Here is a 25561-nt window from a genome sequence, read left to right as displayed (position 1 = left end):
GGGCACACCCTGATTCCCCAGCAGTGGTTTTTGTTTTTTTTAATTATGCTGAGCATTTTCTGCAAGATAGGATCAAGATTTGAAAATCCCTATTAGGAGGAGAAATACTGAGCTTCAAAACACAGAAAATTCCGTGAAGAGAGTGAGTGTCATTTATGTGCTGTCAAAACACAAAGGACACTGTACAACCTCCTTTCTGCACTCTGCCTGGGCTCACACTGTATAATCCATGCACACAAATTTGGCACACAGCTCGTCCCACTCAGCAAAACACAGAGCAGCAACGCATGTTAGTGAGGGCCCCTACAAAGGAGTCATTATTTTTACAAGTAATTAAACTGCACTGTGCCAAATAAATTAATGCAGTGTGTTTTGTGATGCATTATCCTTGGGGGGAATTTATTGTTCTCTTGCTTGCTAATTTGCAGGACCCTCCATTTTACAATAATTCTCCCAGCCAGCATTGGGAAGGGGTGAAATTTTGCCATAATTAGGATACAGTCATTAAAGAGCAGGCATAAAACCTTCTCCGTTGTTGTTTTGCCTTGGTTTGTCTGCAAAGTAGCTCGATTCAGCTGCAGTGTAAATATTTTTCTCAGAAACTAATTTCACTGGTGACATTCTGAATTTCTGATGAATTTATCTGATGAACTTTCCCTTCTCAGCTTTTGCAGTATTTCATGTAAAAAAAAAAATTATAATAAAAAAAGATGCTTCCTATGTAAGTTTTCCATCCCTGGAAGTATTCTGCTCTGTGGTGTGCACTGGCTTTTCCTCCTCAGACAAGAAAGGTGCATGGGCTGGTTCTTTTGGGACCCAAACAAGAAGCTGTCATAGAGCCCATGTAGGTCACCAGGGGTCAAGAGTCAATAGCAGCATTCATTAATAAATATTTATATAAGCAAATATATATTCATTGTCAATAAACATTCATCAGTTGTGTATCATCCCTGAGGGGACTTGTTTTATCTCCAAGATGAAAACTGTGCAGTAAACAGTGTCCTGCAGTGGAAATGGAATAGGACAGTGCAGAAGTGCAGTAGTTTTATAGGGGTAAAATATATATAAAGATTTATCTGTAAAGATAACTTTGGAAATGACAGTTTGCAAAGCATTTGAGTTTCAACTAATTCCAGAGTGAATGGTCTGTGGTTGGAGCCTGTTTCTCCCCAGTGTTGGAGCTGAGTGATGCTGGCTCTGGAGAGGCAGCACAGTCATTAAACAGGCTGGTGGACCTCCCTGAGTAACTGCACAGCTGCAGAGTGCAGGAGTTGGTGTTTCCCAGTGCAGTCAGGGCAGTAACACAATCCCCTTCCAGCTCCATGTTCTGCAGGGCTCTCACAGCAGTGGGGAAAATGGCTTCAAGGCACCGGGAGCGTGTGGGATTGCAGAGAGGCTGGAAGTGCTCTTTCTAAAACATGCAAACACTGATCTGGTTGCTGATTTTATTTCTGTCCATTAACACTTCTTTCCCCAGCAAAGCCAAACGCTTGTAGTTCCTTCACAGCTGAGAGTGATTTATGTCCTCTGAAAAAAAGGAAGCAAGAGAAAAATAAAGCCCATTTAAAAAAAAATTAAAATTACATTTTTCTAATGCCTGCAAAGAGTTGCAACAGTCTCTGAGGTTTTTACTGTAAACTTTTTTTTACTTTTGCTGGTTTCTCTGCTTTTTGCTTTGAAGTGTTTCTGCACAGCTCTGGGATTGCTCTTCCCTTCAGATATCCTGGTAACAGTCAGGAGTCTCAATCTGTGAAACTGTAAATTAGTACAAATCTGTATTTCCAAAGTTAAAATTATTTAATTAACACACATGAGGAATAGCTCACTGGTAGCAGAAGGTTTTGTGAATGTTTTTCAATCCATGATTATCACTTGCTATTGTTCTGATTTTACGTAAGTAATTGGTGAAGTCTGGGCTGTAATCTCCATGGTGCCTCTCAAATAAGGATGCTTTTTCAGTGACTTTACTTTTATAGCTAAATACACTTTTCTGCTTTTCTGAGCCAGAGCTGCAGGAGGATTTGCCTTGCATGCCTTTTTTTTTTTTTTTTCACCCCAATTTAGCAGGGCCTTTAAGCAAGTGTTTAATTCCAGAAATACCCAGTTTATGTTCAGCAGAGTGTTTAAGCATGATCTTAAAAACATGGTATACATACATTTAATTTCTGGCTAAGCAGATATCAGAGGCTGTAAGGTTTATTGAATTAGTGCTGATGTTTCTCCATCTGTTCTTCCCTCCAAACCAAGCAACAAATCCATTTGATTGCTATTTGGGGAGCTGGATTTGAGATATGGCTTGCTGTGGTGTGGCAGGAGAACGGTTGACTTTTTATCTACAAGTGATGGCACAAGATTAATGTGTTAAGAGGGAGTCAGAAGTGTTAGAAGGGCACTGGAAGAGGACTCAGAGAGGTGTGTGTTAAGGAGATGCTGTTTAGCTACAGACAGCAATCTGTCTGGAGCAGTGTGGGGGGGCCAGTGGTCTACAGGGTCTGGTTTTGTGCCTGTAGGATTTTCAGTTGAAACACCATCATTTAATAGCTTTAACATCATGATTAGAAAGATGTTGAGGTGCTGTGGGTTTCTTCTGGCCACAGCAGAGGAGCAGACTGAGAGTGGGAGGATGGGGCAACCAGGTGTAAACGTGGTGGAGCAGGAAGGGTTTGTGTTTCTCTCTTCTACCTACTCACCCCACACCAGGCTCCAACTTTTACTGACTTCCTTGTGTGTTCCCACATCCCTGTGAAGACTTTTTATTCTTTGGCTCCCTCCTCTCCTTTGTTTTGTATGTAACCACCTCTGAATACAGAAGAGAGAGAAGGCTTAGTCCATGTGATATTAATGTTTCTGTATTCCCACTTGGAAATTGTGATCCTGGGAGATCATGGAAACAGACCTGCGAGGATGAGAAGGAAGAGATTTAGAAGAGATTTGAGAATATTTGCCAGGATATAAGAAGAAATTATTTTCTTTCCCCCAGCAATCCTGATCTGGAAGTGTTCCCAAAAATTATAGGGGCCATAAGTGCTGGACAGCCTTGTATGGTTGGTAAGTGATTATGAGATACCAACTCTGTTTCAGGATAAATTTAGAAAATGCAGATAAGTGGTTTCCCAGAACTGCTGGGTTTTTGGCCTCAGGCATGGGCTAGCTGGATACCCAGTTAGGATGCTCATATTTAGTCTCTGGAGCAGATTTGCTCCAAGCAGTAACATTCATGGTTGGGTTAGAGTTTGAGCAGATGATTGTAGAAGAAGTCTTTGTAATCTGCTGTGTCAGAGGCAGCCCAAGGCATGGCTTCTTCTCAGGGGTGTGTTGCAGAGCCAGTGATTATGCTTGCTTGCAGCATGTGGAGATGTTTTCCAGAGAAAACTCTTCTTCCATATCACTTGTCCTGATCTGAGGTGCTGTTTTTAGCTGTAAACACTGCCTGCTGAAGTATTCTCCATGATGGTGCTTTTAAAATTTAAAATGCAACAAATGGCATCTGTTTTCACTCTTGAGTGTTTCATAGATTCACCTTAAATTGCCTTTGCTTACTGATGAGCCTCCCGGTGGACATTGGGTTCTGTGTTGGACCTACAGCTCCACATCCTGAGCAGGGCATCCTTCTTGTTAAAAAATGCTCTGAAAATTAAAAAAAAAAAAAAAAAGGAAAATGCATTTAATAACAGTTACTCTTATGGAATGCAGATTGTACTTTTTGGCAGCTATAGTTGATAAGAGTTTGTAGCTGTATTTTTATACTTTTTTTAATGTATAATTAACATTGGGGTCTAAGAAATGCTTGGGTTTAGAAGTACAGACCTGTTGTGTTTGGAAATACTGGACATGTTCCCTTAGCATATGTGCAGCTGCAAGTAACTGTTGAAGGACCAAGCCAGCTTTTCTCTTTATGATTTGCTGCTGTATAGTGTGTTGATCAATGAGAAGTTAGCATTATGTATTTTGAATTATTAAATATTTAGTCTGATATTGAAGGGTAGGTTATGCAATCCTGAATTCAGTTTGGTGTTAGAACCCACAACTACAGTTCATGTTTGTGAGAGGCACAGTAAGGGGTTGGTCATTATTTCTACATCAGATGAACTTTTAACTCTTTCTTTCAACATCAAAGCTATTAAAATTAGTGAGCATTATGTAGTTTTTTCTTATATGAGAAACATACTTTTTTCTACTTTCCTGGGGCATTTGGAATGCTTGGAAACACCTGAAGTATGAATTCTGTGTTTATTAAATATCTTTCAAATTTGAAAATAGTTGATTTATTTTAACCCATTCTAGCACATGCTGGTTGCATGTGTTTTCTGGGTCTCATATACAATGCATATGGATGGTTATAAAAACGAGGAGGAGCAGGAAAGTGTTTGTGTGCATTAATGTTTTGTACATCGCTGAAGATTGTGGGTGCAAAGTTGGTCATACAGATACAAAGCCTCCATTACCCCAACACTTCTGCAAATAACACTGAAGTTCTGTTTGGTCAGATTTCTAAGATTGGTTTAAATGCTGGTGACTGCATTGAGTGTAGGTGCTGTGTTTTTCCAGGAGGGATTGTTGGCTTGATTTGAATTGCCTGTGTTGTGGGCATGTTGCAGAATCACCACCAATCCTATCCCTGTAGGCACCCTTCCTTGTTTATCCCAGATCAAAGTCTGTCTGATCTGGTATTTTCACTATGATACCATAATAATAGTAATAAAAAGAATGTAAGATTGGAATTCAATTTAATTACATTTTTATTTACCTTACAGATAAGAGCATCTAAATTATGGCCTTTTCCTAGCTTTTCATGCAGCCATAATGGTATGGGCTTTGTTTAAATTTTTTAAATAAATTTTTCCTTTTTTTCATTTTTTCTTTGCCACATGGATCTAGAGGCTGATGCTTTCAGAATAAACCCACAGCTGTTGTCAGGCTTGCAGTAAGATCCTAAGAGCTGGCAATGTTACTGAGCTTGTTTTGTTTCAGCTCAGAAATCTGGAGGGGATATCCCCAGGAAATAACACCTTGAGTTCCCAAACTATCTTCCTCACCCCTTTGTGAAACTGTGGGATAGATCTCCCTAACATGAAGTTTTGCTTAACTCACTGAAGCTTTTTCATTCGTCTTCTGATCTCTTCCTCCCTCCTCTTCCTCTCCCTTGCAGCTCAAACCTTGTCTCTTGGTAGTGCCTGCACCAAGCACCAACACCTTGAATTTACTCCCTTGTTATTGAGCAGTTTCTGCAGCTTTTGAGGCCAGGCAGAGCTTTTGATCAGATGGTGGTTTGTTGTTTTTTTGGGGCTTTTTTTGTTCTCCTTTTCTCTCTTATCTTCCCTCTTCTTAAAAATCTCTCGCCCGTATCTGCCGGAAGCCAGGAGCTGTGCGGTGTGGGCTTTCCTTTCCTTTTTCCGCCGCTCACTGTCTGCTCTCCTGCCAGATGAGGAGAGATTCAGCATGTGAGTTCAGTGTGGCTCTGCTTTGAAAAGGGACCAGTCTACTTGGGCAGTGCTGGGAGGTTTAAATAAAAACCACTTCCTACTTACTGTCCCATCCCAGCTTGGATGAGGCTTGGACCAACCTCGTCTAGCAGAAGGTGTCCCTGCCCATGTTGGCATGATCTTTAAGATCCCTTCCCACCCAAACCATTCTGTGATTCCATGATCTATCATCTTGTCTTACATGCCAGATGGGCAGGAGGTGATCCTGTAGTTTCAGCCATCTAATCAGATCCCAGATGGAGCAGGACATGGCCTGAGATATTTTGAAGTGTTTTTGCTTCTCCTCTCTCTCTGAAGTTGTCATCCTTCTCTAAGCCACCTTTCTGCGGATGAAGGGTGGGCTGGTAGGTCTGTTCTTCATTTCAACCAAAAATTTCCCTTCTGGGTTTGCCTTCATGACAGAGAAGACTGACCAGAGCTGGAGGACTTCTTCCAGACTTTAATTTTAGTGGCCCATGGCATGGTTATGCAGAGGGGAGAGTTAGTGAATATTATCAGCCTTCTCAGGCTGTCCTTGCTTTTTTAACCAAGATACTTTCTTCTGTGAAAGTTGAGCTCATAAATGTTTCTTACAAAATGTTCAGTTCACTGGTATCTGTTACGTATTTTGATGGGAAACTGTTGAAAAGGGAAGATGAGAAAGATTTGAACCAGGATGGTTAAATCTCATAAGAAGACAGATTTCCGTTGTTTCTGGCAAAGCGCAACAAAGTGGATTTTTCTGCTGAACAAAAGCAGATTTTCAAACTTCTTGAAGGCTGGAGTTTGTATTCCTATTTTTGCTAATAAATCTTCAGAAAGTATTTGCATATCTGTTTTTATCTCCTAGTAGAGCAGCTTGGATATGCAAGCCTATACAACCACTACAAAAATTCCAAGTCTGGACAAAATAAGCATCTTTCACAGCCAGGGAGTACGAAATGTGTAACAACAAAGCTTTTTTCCTGGAAGAAAGTGTGTTTTTATCATCTCTCAGTAAAACCCAGGCCTTGCAGTGAGACATGCAGGAAAGGCATGAACTGTGAAGCTCAGTGTAAATGAGGGCAAATGAGGAGGAGTGTCTTCTCAAATGGCCTTGGAAGTGATTGCCTGAACAACAGGAACAGTGGTGGGAAAATGAGTTAATGCTTGTGAATCCTCATTTGTCCTCTCTGCTTCAGACCATTAGTGCTAGGATGGAGCAGAGTATGAAAGGGATGGTTTGAAGGAGGCAGTAGATTGAACCATTCTCTATCTCACTGTTTAATTTTGTGTAACGAAGGTGACTGCTATTAAAAGTGAGAGCTCAGAGTTTGTACTTGGCTGAATGTGAGAAGCTTCTTGCTTCCTCAAAAGGTTTAAAGCTTTTCATAAAGTGTAACACAGACTGGCAGCTTGAATATGAAAAGAAACTGCTCTCTTTGTAAGCAAAAGTGACTGTTTGATCCATCTGGGCCGTGTGAAGGTTGTGGATTGCTGGAGGGGTGGACACACGTGCGGTGTTGCAGGGGGCTCTGCCTGTCATCTTGCTCCAGATTGAGCCTTTTGAAGTTGCTGAGGGTCCTTTGAGGCTCAACAGGTCGTGCAGGCAGCTTTGTGGGTGCTGATTTGGAGATACCTGTGAGGGTCCTTGAAGCTGATGAGAAAGCGGAGCAGATTCATTGCGCGCCGTTCTTTAATCTGGCTGCTGTCGTCCCCATGAGTGGGTGGCTGTGGGCTTTGTGCTCACTGCCTCGTTGTACTCTGTACAGTGGTTTCTCATACATGACAGCTGAAGAGAAAAACACTCCAGACAGAAATGTCTGTGTTTTCTTGATAAAGGAAGATCATTTCTTTATTACTTGTAATGGCTCAGTTGACTTCAGTGCCTCTGTGGACTTAGACCAATCACCACCAGAAACTGGCTGCTTCCTTCTGTTTCTCTGTGGAAATATTGATTCTCCTTAAATCAAGTGTAATTCTGCTGAAGCCAAGTCATGACTGAGATAAATGGTAGAGAATGGTGAAAGCCATAGTAATCCTTTGTCTGAATTTCCTTGCAGATTTAACCCAGAACGAGTCACAGAAGGGGGTGGGTGGCTGTGCTGGGGCAGAGCAGGGGCAACCATTGCCACCACCATTGCCTGCACAGGTTTCTCTGCCTCTGATGAACCTTTTTACCGTTTCTCCACCCTGCTCTGCCCATTCCTGTTGCTGATCATGGTGTTTGCTCGTTATGACTTTGCTTTCTAGATTGCTTGGCCTCCCAGAGAGACAGCCCTGTGGTTTGCTGGGGGGCCCTAGCCATAAGAAAGGTTTGCAGATTTAAAAGCAAAATCTCTCAGCAAAGATTCTGAAAACTACATGCATTTTTACCTGGTTGATGGCATGCATTTGTGTTTATGTACCTTCTTGAATTCCTAATTATTTAAAAACAATCACAGCTCTGCCTCTTCCAAGGAAATTTGTAGCTGGGCAAGAAAGGGAGATGTGAAAATGTGGAAGGGGCTAACAGCGGGCCTGTTAGCTAAAGGAGAGAGAAGAAGCTGAGAAGTAAGAAGAAACTGATAAAGAGCTCTCTCCAAAGCTGTAGCTAAAGAGACTAAGGGAAGAAAGATAGAAGAACTTTGTAGCTAGATGAAACATTTTTAGAAAGTTAATTAAGTCACCATAACTTCTCACTAATAGTATTATGTTGATTTATTGTAGCTAATAGTAAAGATAGAAGAAAGATAAACAATTAGAAAGTGTATAAAAATCAGCCATATTCAATAATAAAGTATTGCCAACTGAAACTGCTTGTAATCTCTACTTTATGTCGTGACCGCCTCGACAGCAACATGAAAATTGTTAGTCTCTGCAACAGGGAGGGGACATCATAGAATCACTGAGTAGTGTGGTTTGGAAAGGACCTTTAAAGGTCATCTAGTTCAATCCCCAATCCAGTTCATACATGGGGCTGTGTGACAGTAGATGCATTCTGGTAGAATACAAGGAAAATCCCATTTCTTGCACCCCTGAGCAGGTCAGTGTCATCCTCTGTTTGTGTAACATTCCTGGGCTTTGGCTCCATGTCTCTCCTGGGGGATGCAGGGCTTGGTGGGGTGGTGCACATGCTGCTTACTCTGGGATGATCAAAACAGGTTTTGGGTTTCCTGAATCAGTTCTGATTCAAAATGAAATTTGTGAACCTGAAGGTAGTGAACACCTCAGTGTTTTCTCACCACCTCAGTGGGCCAGTGTAGCTGCTCTGCAACTTGGTGAGATCTGAGGAATTACTGCTTTGAGTGGTGCAAAATCAGGGTTTGATGTTCAAAAAGAGAGGACTGGATAGAAATTTCTATTGACTTCATTTACCTACTAAGTTATTTTTCATTCTGATCTACAGCATCTTTTTTCCTTTGTTTCCTTTGGATTGGTGAAAAGAAAGCCCATGATAGTGCTGCAGAAAACCACCTGTCTCACAACACTGAGAAAATCTTGCACAGAGGCTGTTTCACAGAGCAGGTTCAGTTCATTTCAGGAGTGAAAAAATTGCTGCAATATGATGGCTGTTGGGTGTTTGTGAGCAGTGTGCTGGCTTTGGTGAAGTTGAACCATCATAGTTTTAATTCCTTCCAACTTATCTCTTTGCTGTTCTGCCTTTCAGTTCTCTGCTGTTCTATGACAGCTGCTTAGGTGACCTTCACCTGGGATAAATCTGATTTAAAATGCAGTTGTCATGCCCTTAGCTGCTAGTCTGTCACAGTCTGGGGTAAAAACCACAGATCTCTACCTGAGAAGGACCTTGTGAAGTAAAGCTTGTGGCTGGCATTAGCGCTAAATCCCATTAATTTTCAAGACTGAGGAGAGTGTGTGTGTGTATCTGTCTGTCTGGAGCCGGTGCCACTCTGCTCACTCCCATGATTAGATGCTGTCCAGAGTGAAGGAGAGCCTGCAGGATCCCTGCTCACCTGCCTGCTACCCCTGCCTTGTTTTGCAGGGAGGGAGCCAGGGAGCCGGACTCGTGGAGCACCCTGTCTCACACGGTGCACTCGGGGGACTACAGCGTGAAGCACCACCGCGGGCTGGACGTGTACCTGCTGACAGCTGAGGCCAAGGAGGGGACAGCAGCCAGCTGGGAGAGGGACATCCAGCACCTGCAGATGCACATGCAGAGCCACCAGCACCAGGTGAGCAAAAGGGAATGGAAGAGAAGCAGATCTGGCTGGTTGCACCCTGGCGCCTGGGAGGATTTTTACATGTCAGCATCCTTCAGGGCATGTTTCCCTAGGTGTTTTCTCTGGATTCATTATCAAGCATGCAGGTGGATGCCTGTCCATTTGCTTCTTATTTGAGCATGGGGAGATATGATTAAATTGTATTAGGCAGCAAATGTTCTCATTCAGAAGAGTAGCAGGCTCAGGGCTGTGCGACACCAGCTCTGTTTTGCCTCTCTCTGCTCCCAGCTCCTGCCTGATCTGTTAGTTTTGGACCCACTTGGACGGGCAGGAACACTTTCCTGGAGAATGCTGACCCTCTGCCTGTCTGGCAGACACTGGGCAGCTTAAGGCAGGCTCTGGAGTGAGGCTGGGGGTGTGGGCTTTAAGCACAGTGGGGACATCTCTGTTCAGATGGAAAGTTCAGGGTCAGAGAGAAGACTGAGAGGAAAGTTTCTGAGACAGGTGATGGAAAAAATGGCTGTTTCAGTAGCAATTCAGTGTAGGACTTAGAGGGCAAGCCTGCCTTGGCCACACAAGGTTTGTGTCCTTAATGGTCCCTTCACTGTGCTCCTCTCAAACTCTGTGGTGGTGGGACCACAGGAGCTGTAGGGCTTTGGAGGGGCTTTCTCCTGCTGGTTTAAAATCTAAGCCACAGGGTCTGAGTTGGGAAGGTGAAACATCAGAACAATGTTGTGCCATTTCTCAGAAGCACCCACGTGTCTGTCACTGTTGGCATCACTTGTGGGTGTGTTCCTTCATCAGATCACATAGCTGGGGTTACAGAGGTGCAGGGTCTAAACAACAGGATATTTCTGTTGCTTTTACTGAGGGAGGGGAGAACTGTTGTGTGCAGCCAGTGGGCTGAGGGAGTGAGCAGAGGAATGGGCTATGCTGAGCCATTTTTCAGCCTTCCTGAGTACCTGAGATATTGATTACTCCCAATCTCAACAGGAACTGTTGGCATGAGTGACAAATCCAGGCTAACTTGAAATCTCTTCCCCTTTCCATCACAAGACCCCAAGCCATGGCAAGCATATCCAGCTCACTGCTTGTTTGCTCATGCAAATGCCAGATTGGGAACATTTTGCCTGACAATGAAACCAGAAATAGACTTTGCTTTCCACCACTGTTTTACTTCACATCTAATCTGATTTGAATTTGGAAAGCAGCCCTGTAATTATTTCATTTAGGTTTATTTTGGGTCAGTTGAGAGCCTGTTGGCTTCCTTTGGTGATGGCTGTATTTTTCCGGCTATCAGCAGAGTGACTTCACTGTGAGGATGCTGGGGCTGCTGCAGCCCCTCCTTTTGAAAACCCTGCTTGTTCCCCAGCAAGTGTCACTGTTGTGTGTCTGTCCGTCCTGGCTAGGATCCAGGAGCACAGTCCCATGCTCTGCTGTGGGGTTACAGCCACCAAAGGCTTGGCACACTGTTTGCCCTGCAGCCTGTGGGTAGCACTGCACACAGAGCCCTGTGTCCCATCCCTGATGCCACACAAGGGATGGAGATGCCATGCTGCTGCCCCCAGGGCTAACCTGGCTTGGGATGCCTCAAAACCAGGGAAGCATAGCTGACAGCCTAGATGGGAGCTGGGCAGCAGGGTTCTTTTGAATAGCAGGGTGATTGGTGGCAAACACCAGGAGTACATTTAGTGGTCTGTGACTCAGTGAGTCTGTGGCACTGCTCAGTGTTTGCAAACCTCAGAGTGTGGAAAGACAAGTATATGCAATATCCTTAAGGAAGCAGTGATGATTTTAGGCACTTTTAGTATATGCAATACCCAGAAGTTCCCTGTGATGCTTCAGTTAATATAAGTGGGTGCTTTAATTATCTATCAGGGTGTTTAAGCTGACAGTTTTGGTGTGAAGTTCTATTTCTCTGAGAACTAAAAACTTAAACAAAATTTGCAGGGAGCTGTTCAAGTTAGACTTTTAGTATGTGTGTATTTTTTGGAATCCTTTTACAAATAAATGCAAGAAAAGCTCAGATTTAACATAGTTCATTAGAGTTTTATACATGGGGAGAGTCTCGGGCACTTAGTGAGAAACCAGTGTGACCTTGGAAAGCTTGTGGTGGTGCAAAACCCCAAGCAAACCTGGGGGGAGCTCTGTTGGGTGTACCCTGAGGGACTGGGGTTGCTCAGTAATTTAATAAGCCACTATTTCTAAGATGTAAACATTGATATGTTCTCTTCTACAGAGATGAGAATATGAAAGGAAATATTGAAACAGACAGTTCTTTTAAATAAAGGTTTGTTTGTATCAAACTATAAAAGCTTGACAAAGCAGGTGCTCTGGAAGGAAAAGGCAGATTAGAGAGGAATTGATTATGATCTTGCTGTTCCATGATAATGCATGTATTAATTTTAATAGTATGTCATAATTTTGAAATTTTTATTTCCAGTTAGGAAATAAATTTCAGATATTTAATTATGCCTGCAGTTCTCAGGAATAGATTAGATTATTAGTTCAGTGCTGTGAGCAGGAGACAGTTGGTGTGTTTGAACTTTGCCAGCCAATGCTGGCATTTCCATCCATAGAGAGGAAATTGAGGAATGCTGGTAAGAGCTGGGGGGTGCTGGGTGGGGATCTGAAGATGCTCTTAAGCATCATTTGCTTGAAGTCCTTTGGGACTAGGCTGCTATATATTTGCATTATTTGGTAGACTGAGTTCTGCTCTTTACTGTTCTTGAATTTAAGTGCACTCAAGAACTGAGACTACAGCTTCTCAAAGAGCTATTACCAAAATTACAGTTCTTTTCAGTGATGGCAGATGGTGTAGCAGGGGGGTAGAGAGACAAATTTCAGCTTTGGGTTGTTCAGGCTGGCTTTAGGGAAAATTCTTCATGGGAGGGTGGTGTGGCATGGGAGCAGATTGTCCAGAGAGGCTGTGGGTACTCAATCATTGGAGGTTTGGCATAGATAAGGTCATGGTTGACCTGATGCTGCAGTGGCAGTAGGCCAGTTTCAGGCAGGTGGTTGGGCTAGATGACCTTTAGATGTTCTTTCCAACAACGTTTCTGTCATTCTAATAATTTCAATATTACCTCCTGCTAATAAAACCAACATGTAAAATACCCACTGTACTACATTTGTAGCACCAGGAATAGGATTCATGTGGAATAGGATTAGGTAGATACAGGTCTTGAGTAACTGCATGACAAAATAAACCTGTTTGTATTTTTTTTTTCTTTTGTGTGTTGTTACAGAGTTTAAGGCAGCAGACAGAGCCTGTACTAGGAGATTCTGGAGACAGCTGTACTAAAGGAGCAGAGGGTCATATGACCACCACCTCTCAGAGCCTAGAAGAAATGGCAAAAGAAGAAAGGCAAGAAAACCCATCTGATCTGGTTCACCTGGACATCAGGCAGCTCTCAGACCAAACCCAGCAGGAGGAGAAATGCAACAGCAGCAGTCTGGGAGCTTTTAATGATGCACCAGAAGACATGGTTAGCCCAGGGGGTGCGAACAGCCCAGCCAGCTTCTGTGAAAGTAAAAACACAGAGATATTGTGTAAAAAGGAAGGAGAGGCGGGGCTAAGATCTGCAGAGGGCTCTGGGACCGTATCTGATGAGGACTGCACTGTGAGCCCGTGTGCAAGTGTAAATGGTGCTGTAAACCTTCCATGCTCTGGAAATACAAATGAGAAGGCTGGAATGACATCGGCTGGAGTTGTTCTGGATCAGGCTGGCGTGAGCAGCACAGACAGTGCCCATCAGGAAGTGCAAACTGCTGAGGAGCTTGCTGTCAGTGCTGCTGCTGTGGCTGCAGCTGCAGGTGAAGCCCCAGCTCCCTCAGAGGGCCTGGATGTGGCCATGGGCCAGACTGAATGCAGGAACTGTGCTGGGGCACCTGAGAGGGCTAAGGGCCAGCGGCGGGCAGAGGATGGGCTGGCAGAGCCTGCTGAGAGGACTGCAAGGCTGAAAGAGAAACACCCAGCTAAGGAAGAGTCATCCAGCACTGCTCAGCCCTTACTCAGTGGTTTCAATGGCACTGAGTGTTCGGATGGGGAGGATGCAAATGTGGGAGTGGTACCAGCCTGTGACGGTGCAAATGCAGGTGGTGACATTGGCAGTGTCTCTGTTGACCTTTGCAAGACCAGCAGTAACAAAGAGACTGATGTGGAGTCGTGCACTGCTCAGGTAAATGGCGACTTCATGGAAAGCCGGGGTGATGGCAGTGTCACAGCGAGGCAGGAGGTCACTGCAAGCACTGCAGGAGCACTGCCAGCAGTGAATGGGGTGAAGGTTCCTGCATGCACATCAAAACCTGCTGCTGGTTTGGAAGTCCCTGGCAGCAGTGAGAGTGGGGAGCAAGAAGGGCTGGTGGAAGCAGGCTGCACAGATGGAAAATCCAGCCTGCCCTCACTGGAAGACAGTGTGGAAACTGACGGCCCTGATGCTGAACCCGCAAACGGAGTTGTTGGTGGATCTAATGAAGGTTGTGCAGAAGCTGCACATTGCCAGGAGAGTGGTGAGATCGCTGACCCTGGGGCTGCAGCCATGGAGAGCAGTGAAAAGGAGCCAGTAGGAACTGATACCAGCAGCTGCAGAGATGGAGGAAGCACAGATTCTGCAGGCGGTGGTCAGGAAGTTGCTGCCTGTGCCCCTTCTGCTGCTCAAACTGGTGTTAAAGGTGAAATGGGCAACAGCTTCAAACCAGACACTGCTGAGCAGGGTGAACGTGAGGAACGTGAGCCTGCATCGCTCCCTCCAGAGGATGTGAGTGCAGGCCTGGCAGAGAATGAGCCTGCCCAGGCTGGAGCAGAGAAAGCAGAAAACACTTCAGAGCAGGAGGGGAGGAGCAGCAAGGTGGAATCTCCCCTACCCAGAGGAGAGGGGCCAGCTGTGAGTCAGGAGGGAGATGCTGCAGTGGCACCTCCTGGGCAGGAGGCAGCTCTGCAAGGTAATGACCCTGGATCAGCTCCATGTGCCAAGGGCTCAGACTGTGCCGAGGATAATTTAATAGGCACACCCTCTGCAACTCATAATGAGGAATCTAAACAAAACCAGGAAGCGGTGGCGGCGAGGGCAGGCTCGGCAGAGCTCGCCTGGCAGCACGGTGAGGAGCATGCTGGGGTAGCTGCCACCTGGCCTGGGGACCATGCTGGGGACGAGGGCTCCTCAGGGCAGGGCCACTCACAGCAAGCTGAAGGAGGCAAAGGTGAGCCTGAGCAGGAGGCTCATGTGAATGGCAATGAGCAGGTTTTGTCAGAGGAGCTTCTTGCTGCTGTTGTGAAACCTCCCTCCTGCAGTCTGGAGGGGCCTGTGGTGGGCAGCAGCAGTGTGGATGCTGGGCTGAAAGCGACACACCAACCCAAAGAAGATTGCAAGGCTGCAGTTGCAGCAGAAGGCACCATGCATGGACCTGCATCAGCAGATGAGCCACTGTGTGAAGAGAGCGACCCTTGTCTGAATGCTGGGCTGAACCAAGAACAAGACCCCGCTCAAACCCTACAACAAATCTGCCCCCACAGCAGCACTCATGAGTTAAAGGACGCCTCAGAGGTGGGAGCTCTGAGTGACACCTGTGAGGGTAAGGAGGTGCCAAGGCAGGTGACAATAGCCCCAGTTGCAGCGTTTGCAGAGCAGCAGGAGGACACAGAGAGCGTGCTGCCCCGGGCAGCGCTCCAGCCCATCGCAGAGGAGCCCACGTGTGACAGTGACTCCAGCACCGACACCGTCTGTCCAGCTGGGGACAGTGACACTGCCCTGGCAGGGGCTCAGGGGGAGGGCTTGGCTGAGCCCCATGGAAAGCAAAGCCGAGCTGTACCTGCAGCGCCCTTCTCGCCGTGTTCCTGCCACCTGCAGCCTGTGCAGTCACTGGAAAATGTGGGAGTGAAGAGTTTGGTATCGGCTAATGGTGCCTCTTCTCTGGATAAAGTTCCTAAAATGGTGAAAAGTTTTGATGCAGTGGTTTTTGCAGCAGACACACCTTGTTCCCCTGAAGTATCTGCCGCAGAAAAAGTGGGGCTTGAGCCCCAGACTGCAGTGGATGCCAGAGCCAGCCTTAATGGACAAATGGATTGCAGTTCCTCGGCAAAGAAGAAGAATGTCAGCCTGGCAGTGCAAGGAGCTGAGCCTGTTACAGGTAGGAAAAATCAGTTGGTTTTTTACTTTTTAGGTTTTTCTTTGTAGGCGTGTCTCTGTCACGTCATCAGCAAAGAAAGGAAGTAAGAGCTGGATGCTTGTGTTGGAGAGGAGGTGTTTGAGGTTTTTCTTCTGGGGAACAAAAAATTTGTAGTTAGTTATGTATAAAAACTTCCAATTCAAATACATGGTGCTTGTCTGGCACTGGAGGTAAGAACAGAGCATCATCTCCTATGAATTTGTACAGAAGAATTTCTATCACGTAAATCCTCGCTGGAGAAGAAATGAATGGGCTTTTGAGCTATTTGGATTACTTTATCTTAAAATTATAAGCTCTGTGGGCATGAGGGTGTATTTCCTTGGTGTTACCCTTTTGCTTTCCCCCTTTATTTTTGCTGGTGTGGAGCCAGTGGGGACAATGGGGCTCTCCTGGTTTTCTTTGCTTGTCGAAGTGAGCCAGCTGCCAGTGTCCCTCTGAACTGCCCGAAGCTGCTTCCTAATTGGCAGCATTAGGTCATTTAAAACAGCCAGTGAGCCCTTCCCCCGCTGCCTTTTCCGGGCTTCAGAGCTTTTTTGTCAGGCAGAGCAGCTGGTGGTGTTTGCCAGCGCATTTCAGCAGTGCTGGAACTTGGGTGATGAGTTTTACTGGCTCCTGTGGGCTGGGAAGTGAGACTGGCCTTCCCCGTGCATGAGTGGTGATGGGAGAGAGCAGTGGGACTTGGGGGACAGCATAGAAGCCTCCATGCAGCAGGAGCTAATGGAAAACATCACCAGGTAACTCCAGGAAGGGAGATAAAGGGGTACAAGGAATGAAAAAGAAATGGGTTTGTTGCTCCAGCCTGGGATTTAATGGTAGGTGAATTTGGTACTGAAGCATGGAGCTAATCTGATCTGTGTATCCCACCTGTTCAGGCAGCTGTTAAATGGAAGCAGCTGAACTTTTTCAGTTGCCATTTTTTCTTTGCTCTGAGAAAATGATACAGTGCCTCTCACTTTCCAAGCATCTAACAAAAAAACAATCAAACAAGGCATTTAAATGATTTAAAGAAAATCTGCCATGATATAAATCGTGAAGTTGTGAAGTTATAAAGCTGTTTCACTGCTCTAATGCTGAGAGCTGTTTCTTCAGTCTAAGTGCAGAATGGGCTGATGGTAGAGAGTTTATTCTGATATGTGACAGCAGAATAATTGAGGGCAGGAGGGGAGGAGGGTATCACTGCAGGGTCCAGCAAATCAATTTTTTGTGGAATTCAGGATTTTTAGGATGTTTGTGTGTCAAGAGCTAACCAGTAAACATGAGTCAAGAGATCACTAGTACATAAGTAGACAGATCTAAAAGTGTTAGAAAGCTGTTTTCAGAAAGAACCTGTTTTAATACTGTGTTGGTTTGACAGTTCAATAGATGGGAATGGCTGTAAGTCAGTACTTGGCTGGGCTTCTTTTCCTAGGGGCCTCTGGCTCTGCTGGCTCTATCTGTACAGTCCAGGTCTTTACCTCTGGTTGGATTCTTGGAGCCATGACACTGTCTAGGTGAGCTTTGAACAGGAAAAGGGACTAGACAGTCCAATAAGATAGTAGCTAAAGTAGGAAAGTAATGTTAAGTCATCATTCTGTATTGGGTTGTGGAAAGGGGAGGAAAAAACGGGAGGTGATCCTGTTACTGATTTAAAATACATAAGGATTTAGGGCTGAAAGGTCTTGGAATAAAGTGGTCTGACCTGTCCTTAAGCAGAAACTGTTCACGTGCAATGAGATGCCACACAAAACAAAATTTAAACTGTAGTATTTTCTCTTGAAGTACTTTAGGATTATTTTGAATCAAAATGTTGGGGAAGCCCAAGTGAAAAATTGGCTTTAAGCATAGGCAAGTGACTGCTATGAATCCAAGCTCACTATTTGGAATATTTCTGACACTGATCTCCTATAGAGCACCATCTAGAAATCTGATACGGCAGTAATTCAATAGAACTGATTTGTTGTTTATAATTATTGCTGTATACACTTTTCATGTTGGTGTCTAGCCTTGGGTAGCATGTTTTTTATATCAATTCGGTGGCCCTTCAATTCTTTTTCTGCTGTGCCTGTTCTGGGGAGTTTTCCCTGAGGTCTGGATTTGTACAGAGGATTTTGTATCCGTGCTGGACTCGGACTCGTCAGTTCTCAGGATGAGTCACACCTTTTTTTGGTGGAATACAATAAAACCTTCCCAAAGGAAGTGTAGGTCACAAGGCCATTTCTCAGAAACTCGTGTAGTCAGAGGGGTTTATTGTCATGGTAATTTATCAGAGATGTAATCAGCTGATAATTGCTGTTGCCATTACTCCAGATCATTGAGGTCTTTAATTTTTTTTATTTATATTGTGAAGCTGCTCCCAAATATACACCTGTTTATCTCATTGCCTCTGCTTAGTTTCCGCCTATCCCCAAAACAAAGACTTCAAAAGGCCAATTTCCTTATCCAGACAGGTATCTAGTGACTGGTCACAACCCTGAGGAAGCTGATGAAGGTAGATCCTGCTTTCCTGAGGCATCTCCTCCTACTGTTAGCTTTAGACTCAGAACTGCATTACTGCTGAGTAATGGGTTCTGGAAGCACATTATCTGCAAGTCAGGCAGGTAGATGCTACTCATTAAAAAAGAAAGGAGTTAGGTTATGAAATCATACCACAGTAGCCTGGCTGGGTGAGAAGAGAAGAGATGCCATGGGTTTGTGCTGACAAAACACCTTGGAGTAGTTGCAGTTTCTTGGCAGAAACCAAACCAAGCAAGGTTAGATTGTAGGATTGGGGTCTGCCATCTTACATAACAAATACTCTAATTACTGCTCCTTAGCTGTTCTCCTGGCAGAAATATCTCCTGTAGATCTCAGCATTTCAAGAAAATATTCCTTGACAGAAGAATATCACCTTATGAGTCTTCACCTCATTCTTATTGGTGGCATTTTCCCTGTGGAAAAGCTCTTGGAATGATTTCCTTCCCTTGTTAGAGTGGCAGGATGAGCAGGTAACAAATGTCACTAACGATGCCACGCATGCATTAAGAGGCACTACGCCCAGAGACCTCTGTGACAGTTTTATAGTGCTTTTCCTTTTGGATATTTCTTATGAGAAAGTTAGGAAGAAGTGAAAAATTTGTCTTTTTTCACAGAGTGAAAAAATTGTCTTGAATTTCATCCTGAGGGCTAAATGTCTTCATCCTCCCATTTCTTACCCCGCAGGGTGAGCTTACTTCTCCCATCCTCAGTGCACCAAATGTTTCTTACTTGAATGTTCTGTCTTTGGATCAGGATCTCAACCACGGTGGCATTGCCATAACCCTGAGCAGATTTCCCAGCAACTGGATCTCACAGAAATTTGTAGCATTATCTCTGATTTTTGAGTCTGTCTACAAATTCATGCAATCGAGGCAAAATCATTGCAAAACCAGATGGTCCCAAAAAACAAGGGTAGACATTAAAGGCAGTGGAAAACCATTAGTTACAATTGTTAGGATGATTTCCCCATGAAAATGGGAGGCTCCTCTTGCTAAATCCCTGTAGGGCTAAACTCACTGCAAGCATACGTCGCCCTTAAGAAGGCGTTGTCATCCATTCAGGGTTTGTTTTTAGTAGAAATGAGAGAGGGAGTGGGATTAGAGGGGGTTTTAGCCCTGACACAGCCACTCTTCATCTGGGTGGCTTTGGTCAAATCACTTCACTCCCCTGAAAGTGTCCTGTGTGTCATGAGAGTCCTTAGCTTAGGGATCAAAGAGAATGACGATGTTGACTTCCTGCCAGAGAAAGGTAAGCAGGGGGAACCCCTGGGGAATGGTGACTAATGAAAACTTGGCTGGGCAGAGGAAGCAGCTGGGACATGAAATTTGTACAACTGTGGTGGTGACACCATCACAGGAGCGTGGAGAAGGGGAAAGTCAGCTGGGACTTTGTAAACTCCAGCAGCAAAGGTTTTGCTTTCCTAGTCCAGCAGGGCAATTCTCTCATCCATAAGGCAGTGCAGGTGGGTTGGGTTTTTGCAGCTTGTGATTTTTTTTTTTTTTTTTGCAATGCTTAAAATAGATACTGAGGGCAGACAAGGCTAGTTTCTTGTGTTATCTGTGGGTTATGGTAAGGAGAAAAATAGCAAAAGGTTTGATTGTTTATGTAGATGAATGGGAGCCAAGAAAATACATGGAACAAATACCTGCAGATGTGCTTGACGTCATCTACAGGTTGTCAGGAATTTCACCCTATGCTTGCTGCTGTTTCATAGTTTCCTTCCTCCCAGATAGGATAGTTGTTAAAATGAATAGTGAGGAAGCAGTGAAGTCAGCAATGAAACCAAAATTTGGCAATCAAATGGCCTTGTAGGGGTTCAAATAGACTTGTTGAAGGGCCTTGGGGGTTGGGTTTTCTTTTCTTTTTTTTTGGGGAGGGGGTACTGGTTTGAGTAAACAGAAAAATATTAGTAGCAATGAAAGAAGTTTGTTTTAAATTACCTTTGTGGATCTTCTGTTTGCACAGGGATGTTGGAAATGAAAACTGAGGACGAGGTGGATTTTCAGAAGGACGGCACACAGGAAGTGGTGAGTGCAGGTGTTGTCACCTTGTCCTTTGCTGTTCTTTATAAAGAAATGTCACTGCTGCTGTGACCTGCTGGTTTCCTTTCTGTAGCCTCTGCAAAGCTGAACAATGTCCAGTGACATTGCTTTAGCCTTTTAAAGACAGCCTGGGCTTTTCTAGCCCTTGCATTTTCAACCACTGGATTCAGGCACATTTGTGTTTTCTCAGCCAGTCACAGACAGATTGAGCCAAGAGGTTCCTCATGGGGCAAAGTTGTACCTTGCACAAGATTTGTGTATGATTTGACCATCAAAAGCCACATGCTGGAATGCACTTGAGGTTGGTGATGCTGTGTGGGGCCAGCAGCACCTTTAAGGTCCCTGCGCTGCTGCCGCCAGGGTGGTCCTGGAGAGTCTGTCCATCCCTTCTGGTGCTTTGTGTTTCCAGGGAGGTTTTGGCAGAAAGAGCCATGGCTGTGGTTTATGTTGGTGTGTGCACAGACCCCAAAGTCTAAAGGAGTCATGGGCTGGGAGTGTTTGTGCCTTAGCTGGAAGAAAAATGAATAATGGGAGGATATATAGGGATCAAATGTGGGGAGAAATGTCATATTCCTCATGTCAGTGAAACAATATAAAAAGGTCATGCCAGGAATCCATTGGTATTGTATTTTATTACTTGCCATATTTAAGACTTCTCTGTGATTTAAAAAAAAAAAAAGGTTGATATTTAGCTTTATATGAACAGAATTTTCATTTAAAGCACCACTAATGCAAATTCTGCTTTGTCAATAGCTGTGGGTTTTTTTAGTCTTACCTTTCCTAGATGGATTTGTATTTGCTCCTGTATTTTATGTGGGGTTTCATGTTCCTGAAAAAGCATTTTGTAAATGGCAAATTGATGGCAGCCTTGTGTTGGAGCACGTTGCCTTTGAGCAGCTGTGTTTGTGTCCTCCCCTACCATTATGAAGCTGTTAAAAGAGAAAATACTGTTGGGATGAGTTTACAGTGCAGGGTGGAGCTCCAAAAATCTTTGCTCATCATGCAGTAAAGCTCTTTGAGCAGCAGAAAAGTCTTGCCAAAGCTTGTAATAAAATCAGGTTTATTATGTTTTTAACAAGTTAAGGCTTAATTTCTGTAGCTGTTTGCTTGGTGAGTTAGCAAGGAACTAGAGAAAATAACTTTCCAAGCCAAAATTTGTGCTGTCTGATATGGAAGTCTTTCATTACTGGAATGTGTGAATAGGATGCTACTGAATTTTTATTTCTTTTTACTGACCCTTTATTAAAGATAAATTTCCTGACCAGTACTTCCAAATCTGGTAGTGAAGTAAGAAATCTTTAGAAAATGTAATTTAGGACACAGCCTTTACTTTCGAACAAGGAGAAAATAAAAAAAAAAAAAGTTTTGAATTTAGCTTCCATTTTGCATGTTTTACAGGCATTTTGGGTTTTGTGTGTGTGCTTTCTTCTCTTCTTCCTCTCCCTCCCACCCTGTCAAACACCTCTTTAGAGATCTGGCTTTTCCGAGGCAGGAATGGGAGTGCCAGGGGAATGGAAAGTTTGCTGCAGGACTGACCGGGTTTCCTGTTGCTACGTTCAACAGAAACAAAATAACAACTGCACTATATTAAGGTAGTTTAAAAAAAAAAAAAAAAAAAAAAGAAAAAAAAAAACCAACCGAAAAGGAGTGGAAGGCTTATAAATAGAGTTTAATTCACACATGTGGGCTGGGTCAGAGGCGGCCGCTGAAAGCCGCCATCGCGCTTTGTGCCTCTCCTGCCACATCCTGACTCTGCTTTATTTAGTGCTGCTGCTTTCTGTAGCCAGGAGTCTTTGAGCTGCTCGTTGCCTTCTCATTACAGACCATTTTGTGGTTAGTAAAGGTGGTTTTCTTAACTTGGTGCAAATAGAAGCGTTGTTGCTTGCCCCTGGTCAGGAGCTGCAGGTATTTTGCAGCCTCCGCAGTTTTGGATCGTGGGAATTATTGCTTACTCCTGTTTTATGGGTGAGAAATTTGCACACTGCTTTTCATAAGCACAAGTTACTTTAAGAAAACAGTCTTGGAGTTTAAAAAGTGCAGTTTCTTGTATAGTTCAGTCAGGCTGAAGGACAGTAGCTTGAGTACTTCGGAGAGAGAAGGAGGTAAACTCTTTCTTCTAAGCTGGGTTTTAAAGAATGAAAAACTGTGAAGGATTTTTACAATTAGCTGGATCTGTGATGCCAGTGTTACAGATGTGAGATATCACACTTTCTCCCGTAGTCATTTCAGAAGACTCTGGCACATGTCATGGAAAAGCTGCTATTAAAAAATGTTTAGGAAAATAATGGTCTATAGAATTATAAGCACTAAAGAGAAAATAATGGAAAAACGTTTTTTCCAATTAAAATGAGTTTTTAAGTTATCTATTTCTTAAATTCCAGAATCTTTTCTCAGAGGTTGTATCTGTTCACCTATAAAACTCTGTAACCAGAACTTCCCAGGCTCCTTGCATGTGGGCAGTGGGTGCTTATCCTCATGGAGACTCTCCTGGTCCTTATCTTCCTGCTTAGTTCGGGAATCTTGAGTAGAGCTGGGACAATCACTTGATGTGATCTATTAAAATGAGACTTTAGTGTTTTTAAAATGGAATAATTTTTAACTCTGATGAGAAATTTGGTTTGGCTTCTGCATGCTGCAATATTAAAATAGTTTAAAATGGAGCCAGTGACTCCAGCATTATAAAAGTAAAGCAGCAGTTTTAAATGAACTGTACCATGATATGCTTCTCTTGTGTTGATCCCAGAAATTGGTTGTGATTCATTATTTGCTGAATCTTTGTCTTCATGTGGCAGGATGGATAAGGTTGTGCTGCTGGGTTGTCTGAGCCTGTGACTGAGAAGTTGTAGCTGGCTGACCTCAGGACAGAGTTCACTGGCAATAGCCTTCCCATTGCATTTATTAACTGTATTAGTTAGTTCCTATTGAATTTAATGCATCCTACCTTTACCAAAGGAACAGTATTTAATTAATGTCTGTGTTTTCAGAAATTGCTGAGAATGAAGCTTAGAAAACTCTTGCACTTACATCCCTCCACTGATCCAAGTAGTGCAGTAACAATTGATAAATCAGCAAGGTCACTTTCTGGGGGGAAACTTGCAATATTTTCAGTCATGATTTGGAAGATGAAGGTATGTTTATAACACTCAGATGATATCAGGTCAGGAGGGATTTTAGGCACTTGAGAGAACAGGGTCAGGGTTCAGACTGACCTTAAGAAATTGGAGAGCACATCCAGATAAGAGATAAAAGCAGACAGTGAGTGCTGCATTTGCAAAGGAGAAAGCAAAATTCACTTTTACCAAGTCAGGTTTAAGCTGGAGAGGGATAGGTTAAAATAAGGCTGAGGATTTGTAGTGGATTACAAATGAACCAACTGCAAGAGTTATTGCAAGAGAGACAAGTCTTGTTTGGAGCTCTATTTGAAGGAGTGTCCTCTGTAAGGTGTGGGAGGTGACTTACTCATGTGTGGCACTGTGGAACCATCATCAGTGCCATCAAATCCACTTTGGGGTGCCCTGCTCAGAGGAAGACACAGGCAGATTGGAAAGTGTCCAGAAGGAAACAATGAGAAGAGATTAAGAAACGTGAGAAGAGATTGAAAGAACTAAATTTATTCGATGCAGCAAAAAGAAAACCATTGTGCAATCCAGCAGGCTGCCAACATGTAATAGTGGTTATTAAAGTCCCAGATTTCCATGGCAGTTTAATTTACTTATTTGCTAATTTGCGAGGATGATTTAGGCTGGATGTTGTGAAAACATCCTGTTACTATCATAAAACTGTTGCAAGGCCACCTAGGGAGGCCAGGCAGCCTCCTTCCCTGGGAGTTGTTACAGATAAGAGAGATGATGCTGTCAGAACCAAGCTTCAGGTCTGTTGTTGCCCGTTGGTTTTGGTTTGTAGGCCCACATGTTTGTGCTTTGCTGAACAAGGAGAAGAGCAAGGAGCTGCTTGGCCAGAGTCTGGCAGGGTGTGCACAGGAAGGGGACTGGGACAGCAGGACTGCAGGAGATGAAGGTGGGAAGAAGGGGATGGAAAAGAGCCTATGGGAGAGAGTAGAGACACACATGGCACTGAGATGGATGTTGGGATGGACAGTAGGTGTGAAGAATACAGAGATTTTTCCTTCCCCCAGCTGTAATCTCTCATATTTCTCTTCCTTGGAGTCATCAGATAAATGGATAAAATTCTCTCCAAGGTGTACGGTGTCACCCACCTCCTGTGGCTGGTGCTGAGGAGCAGAGTCTGGTGCAGTTCCAAACTACTGAACCTTGCTGGTGACCCAAGACAAGGGATTGTTATAGTTCTACAGGTTTCAATTTATTTTCTTAGGAATCAACTATTTTAGCACACTGCTCACCCTGAGGACCTGACAAAATTCAGGTTGTCTGTATGCACTGAAGTTCATTTTCTCCATCTGCATGGGTGTACACATGTACATACTATGGGATGGGGGTTGCAAATCCCTTTTTTTCCAAAGGGCCTACAGAATAGCGTAGGAATTCCGTCAACAGCTTGGACAATTTCAGAGCAAGTGGCTGAAGTGTTGGAAACAAACCAGAGCTGGGTCTGGTGGTGGAAAGTGCTGCCTTAACAATAGGCTGTGTTCTCACCCTGCCTCTTTAAAATCACTTGTGTAACCCTCTCTTTGTAAATGTTGTCCTGTAACTACAGTAAACATGGAAAATTGAGCCAAAAGGGAGCCTGCCCTAAGCCTGGCATTAATGCTGGAGGCTGACACACACTCACCCAGCGGGTCAGGGCTTTGGGCTAGTCATCTGCCAAGGCCCTTTCTCACACCCACCAGCATCCTGTGTCTGCCCCGGATGGTCAGAGCAGAGCCTTTGAGCTGTGTGAGGAAATTGTGTCCGCTGGCCAGCCCTGAGTGAATTCATGGCTGGGTAGGACACATCACCCCGGCTTTCGCCGCCTGCTCCGGCCATTGCCACACAAGCTGCAGGGAGCGAGAATAAAAGCTGGGGGAAGGAAAAGAAAAAGAAACTCAAACCAGGCTGAGCTTCTTGTTTGGCCTTTACCATTACTCATGCCTTGAAGGCATTAATACAACTATTGTGGCAGGGTTTTTTTTTTGTCCTGCGCTGAATTTCTCTGGGTGCTGCATTTCCGATGCCTTTTTATCCAGAATGCTGGTAATCCCCAGCTCAAGACAGTAGTTTCCAAGCTCAGTCACAGGATTCACGGATGTTAAGGGGCGAGGCAGGAGCATGGACACGGAGCCAAATCCCCAGCTCAGTGC

At 44.2% G+C, this 25561-nt stretch overlaps 1 protein-coding gene across 1 annotated transcript in view; it reads left to right on the top strand.

Annotated features, from left to right (window-relative positions):
* Window positions 1-25561, top strand: part of AKAP13 (A-kinase anchoring protein 13) — a 206499-nt gene that overhangs the window by 96621 nt on the left and 84317 nt on the right. Inside the window, exons 8-10 of the mRNA XM_036389369.2 lie at window positions 9424-9613; window positions 12850-15730; window positions 20228-20289. Of these exons, the coding sequence (XP_036245262.1) occupies window positions 9424-9613; window positions 12850-15730; window positions 20228-20289 (3133 nt within the window). The remainder of the gene's footprint in view (window positions 1-9423; window positions 9614-12849; window positions 15731-20227; window positions 20290-25561) is intronic.

The sequence above is a fragment of the Molothrus ater genome, chromosome 13 (assembly GCF_012460135.2).
Source record: "Molothrus ater isolate BHLD 08-10-18 breed brown headed cowbird chromosome 13, BPBGC_Mater_1.1, whole genome shotgun sequence".
NCBI lineage: Eukaryota > Metazoa > Chordata > Aves > Passeriformes > Icteridae > Molothrus > Molothrus ater.
Note: the sequence above shows the minus strand (reverse complement) of the source record. Positions and strands in the feature narration are given on the sequence as shown.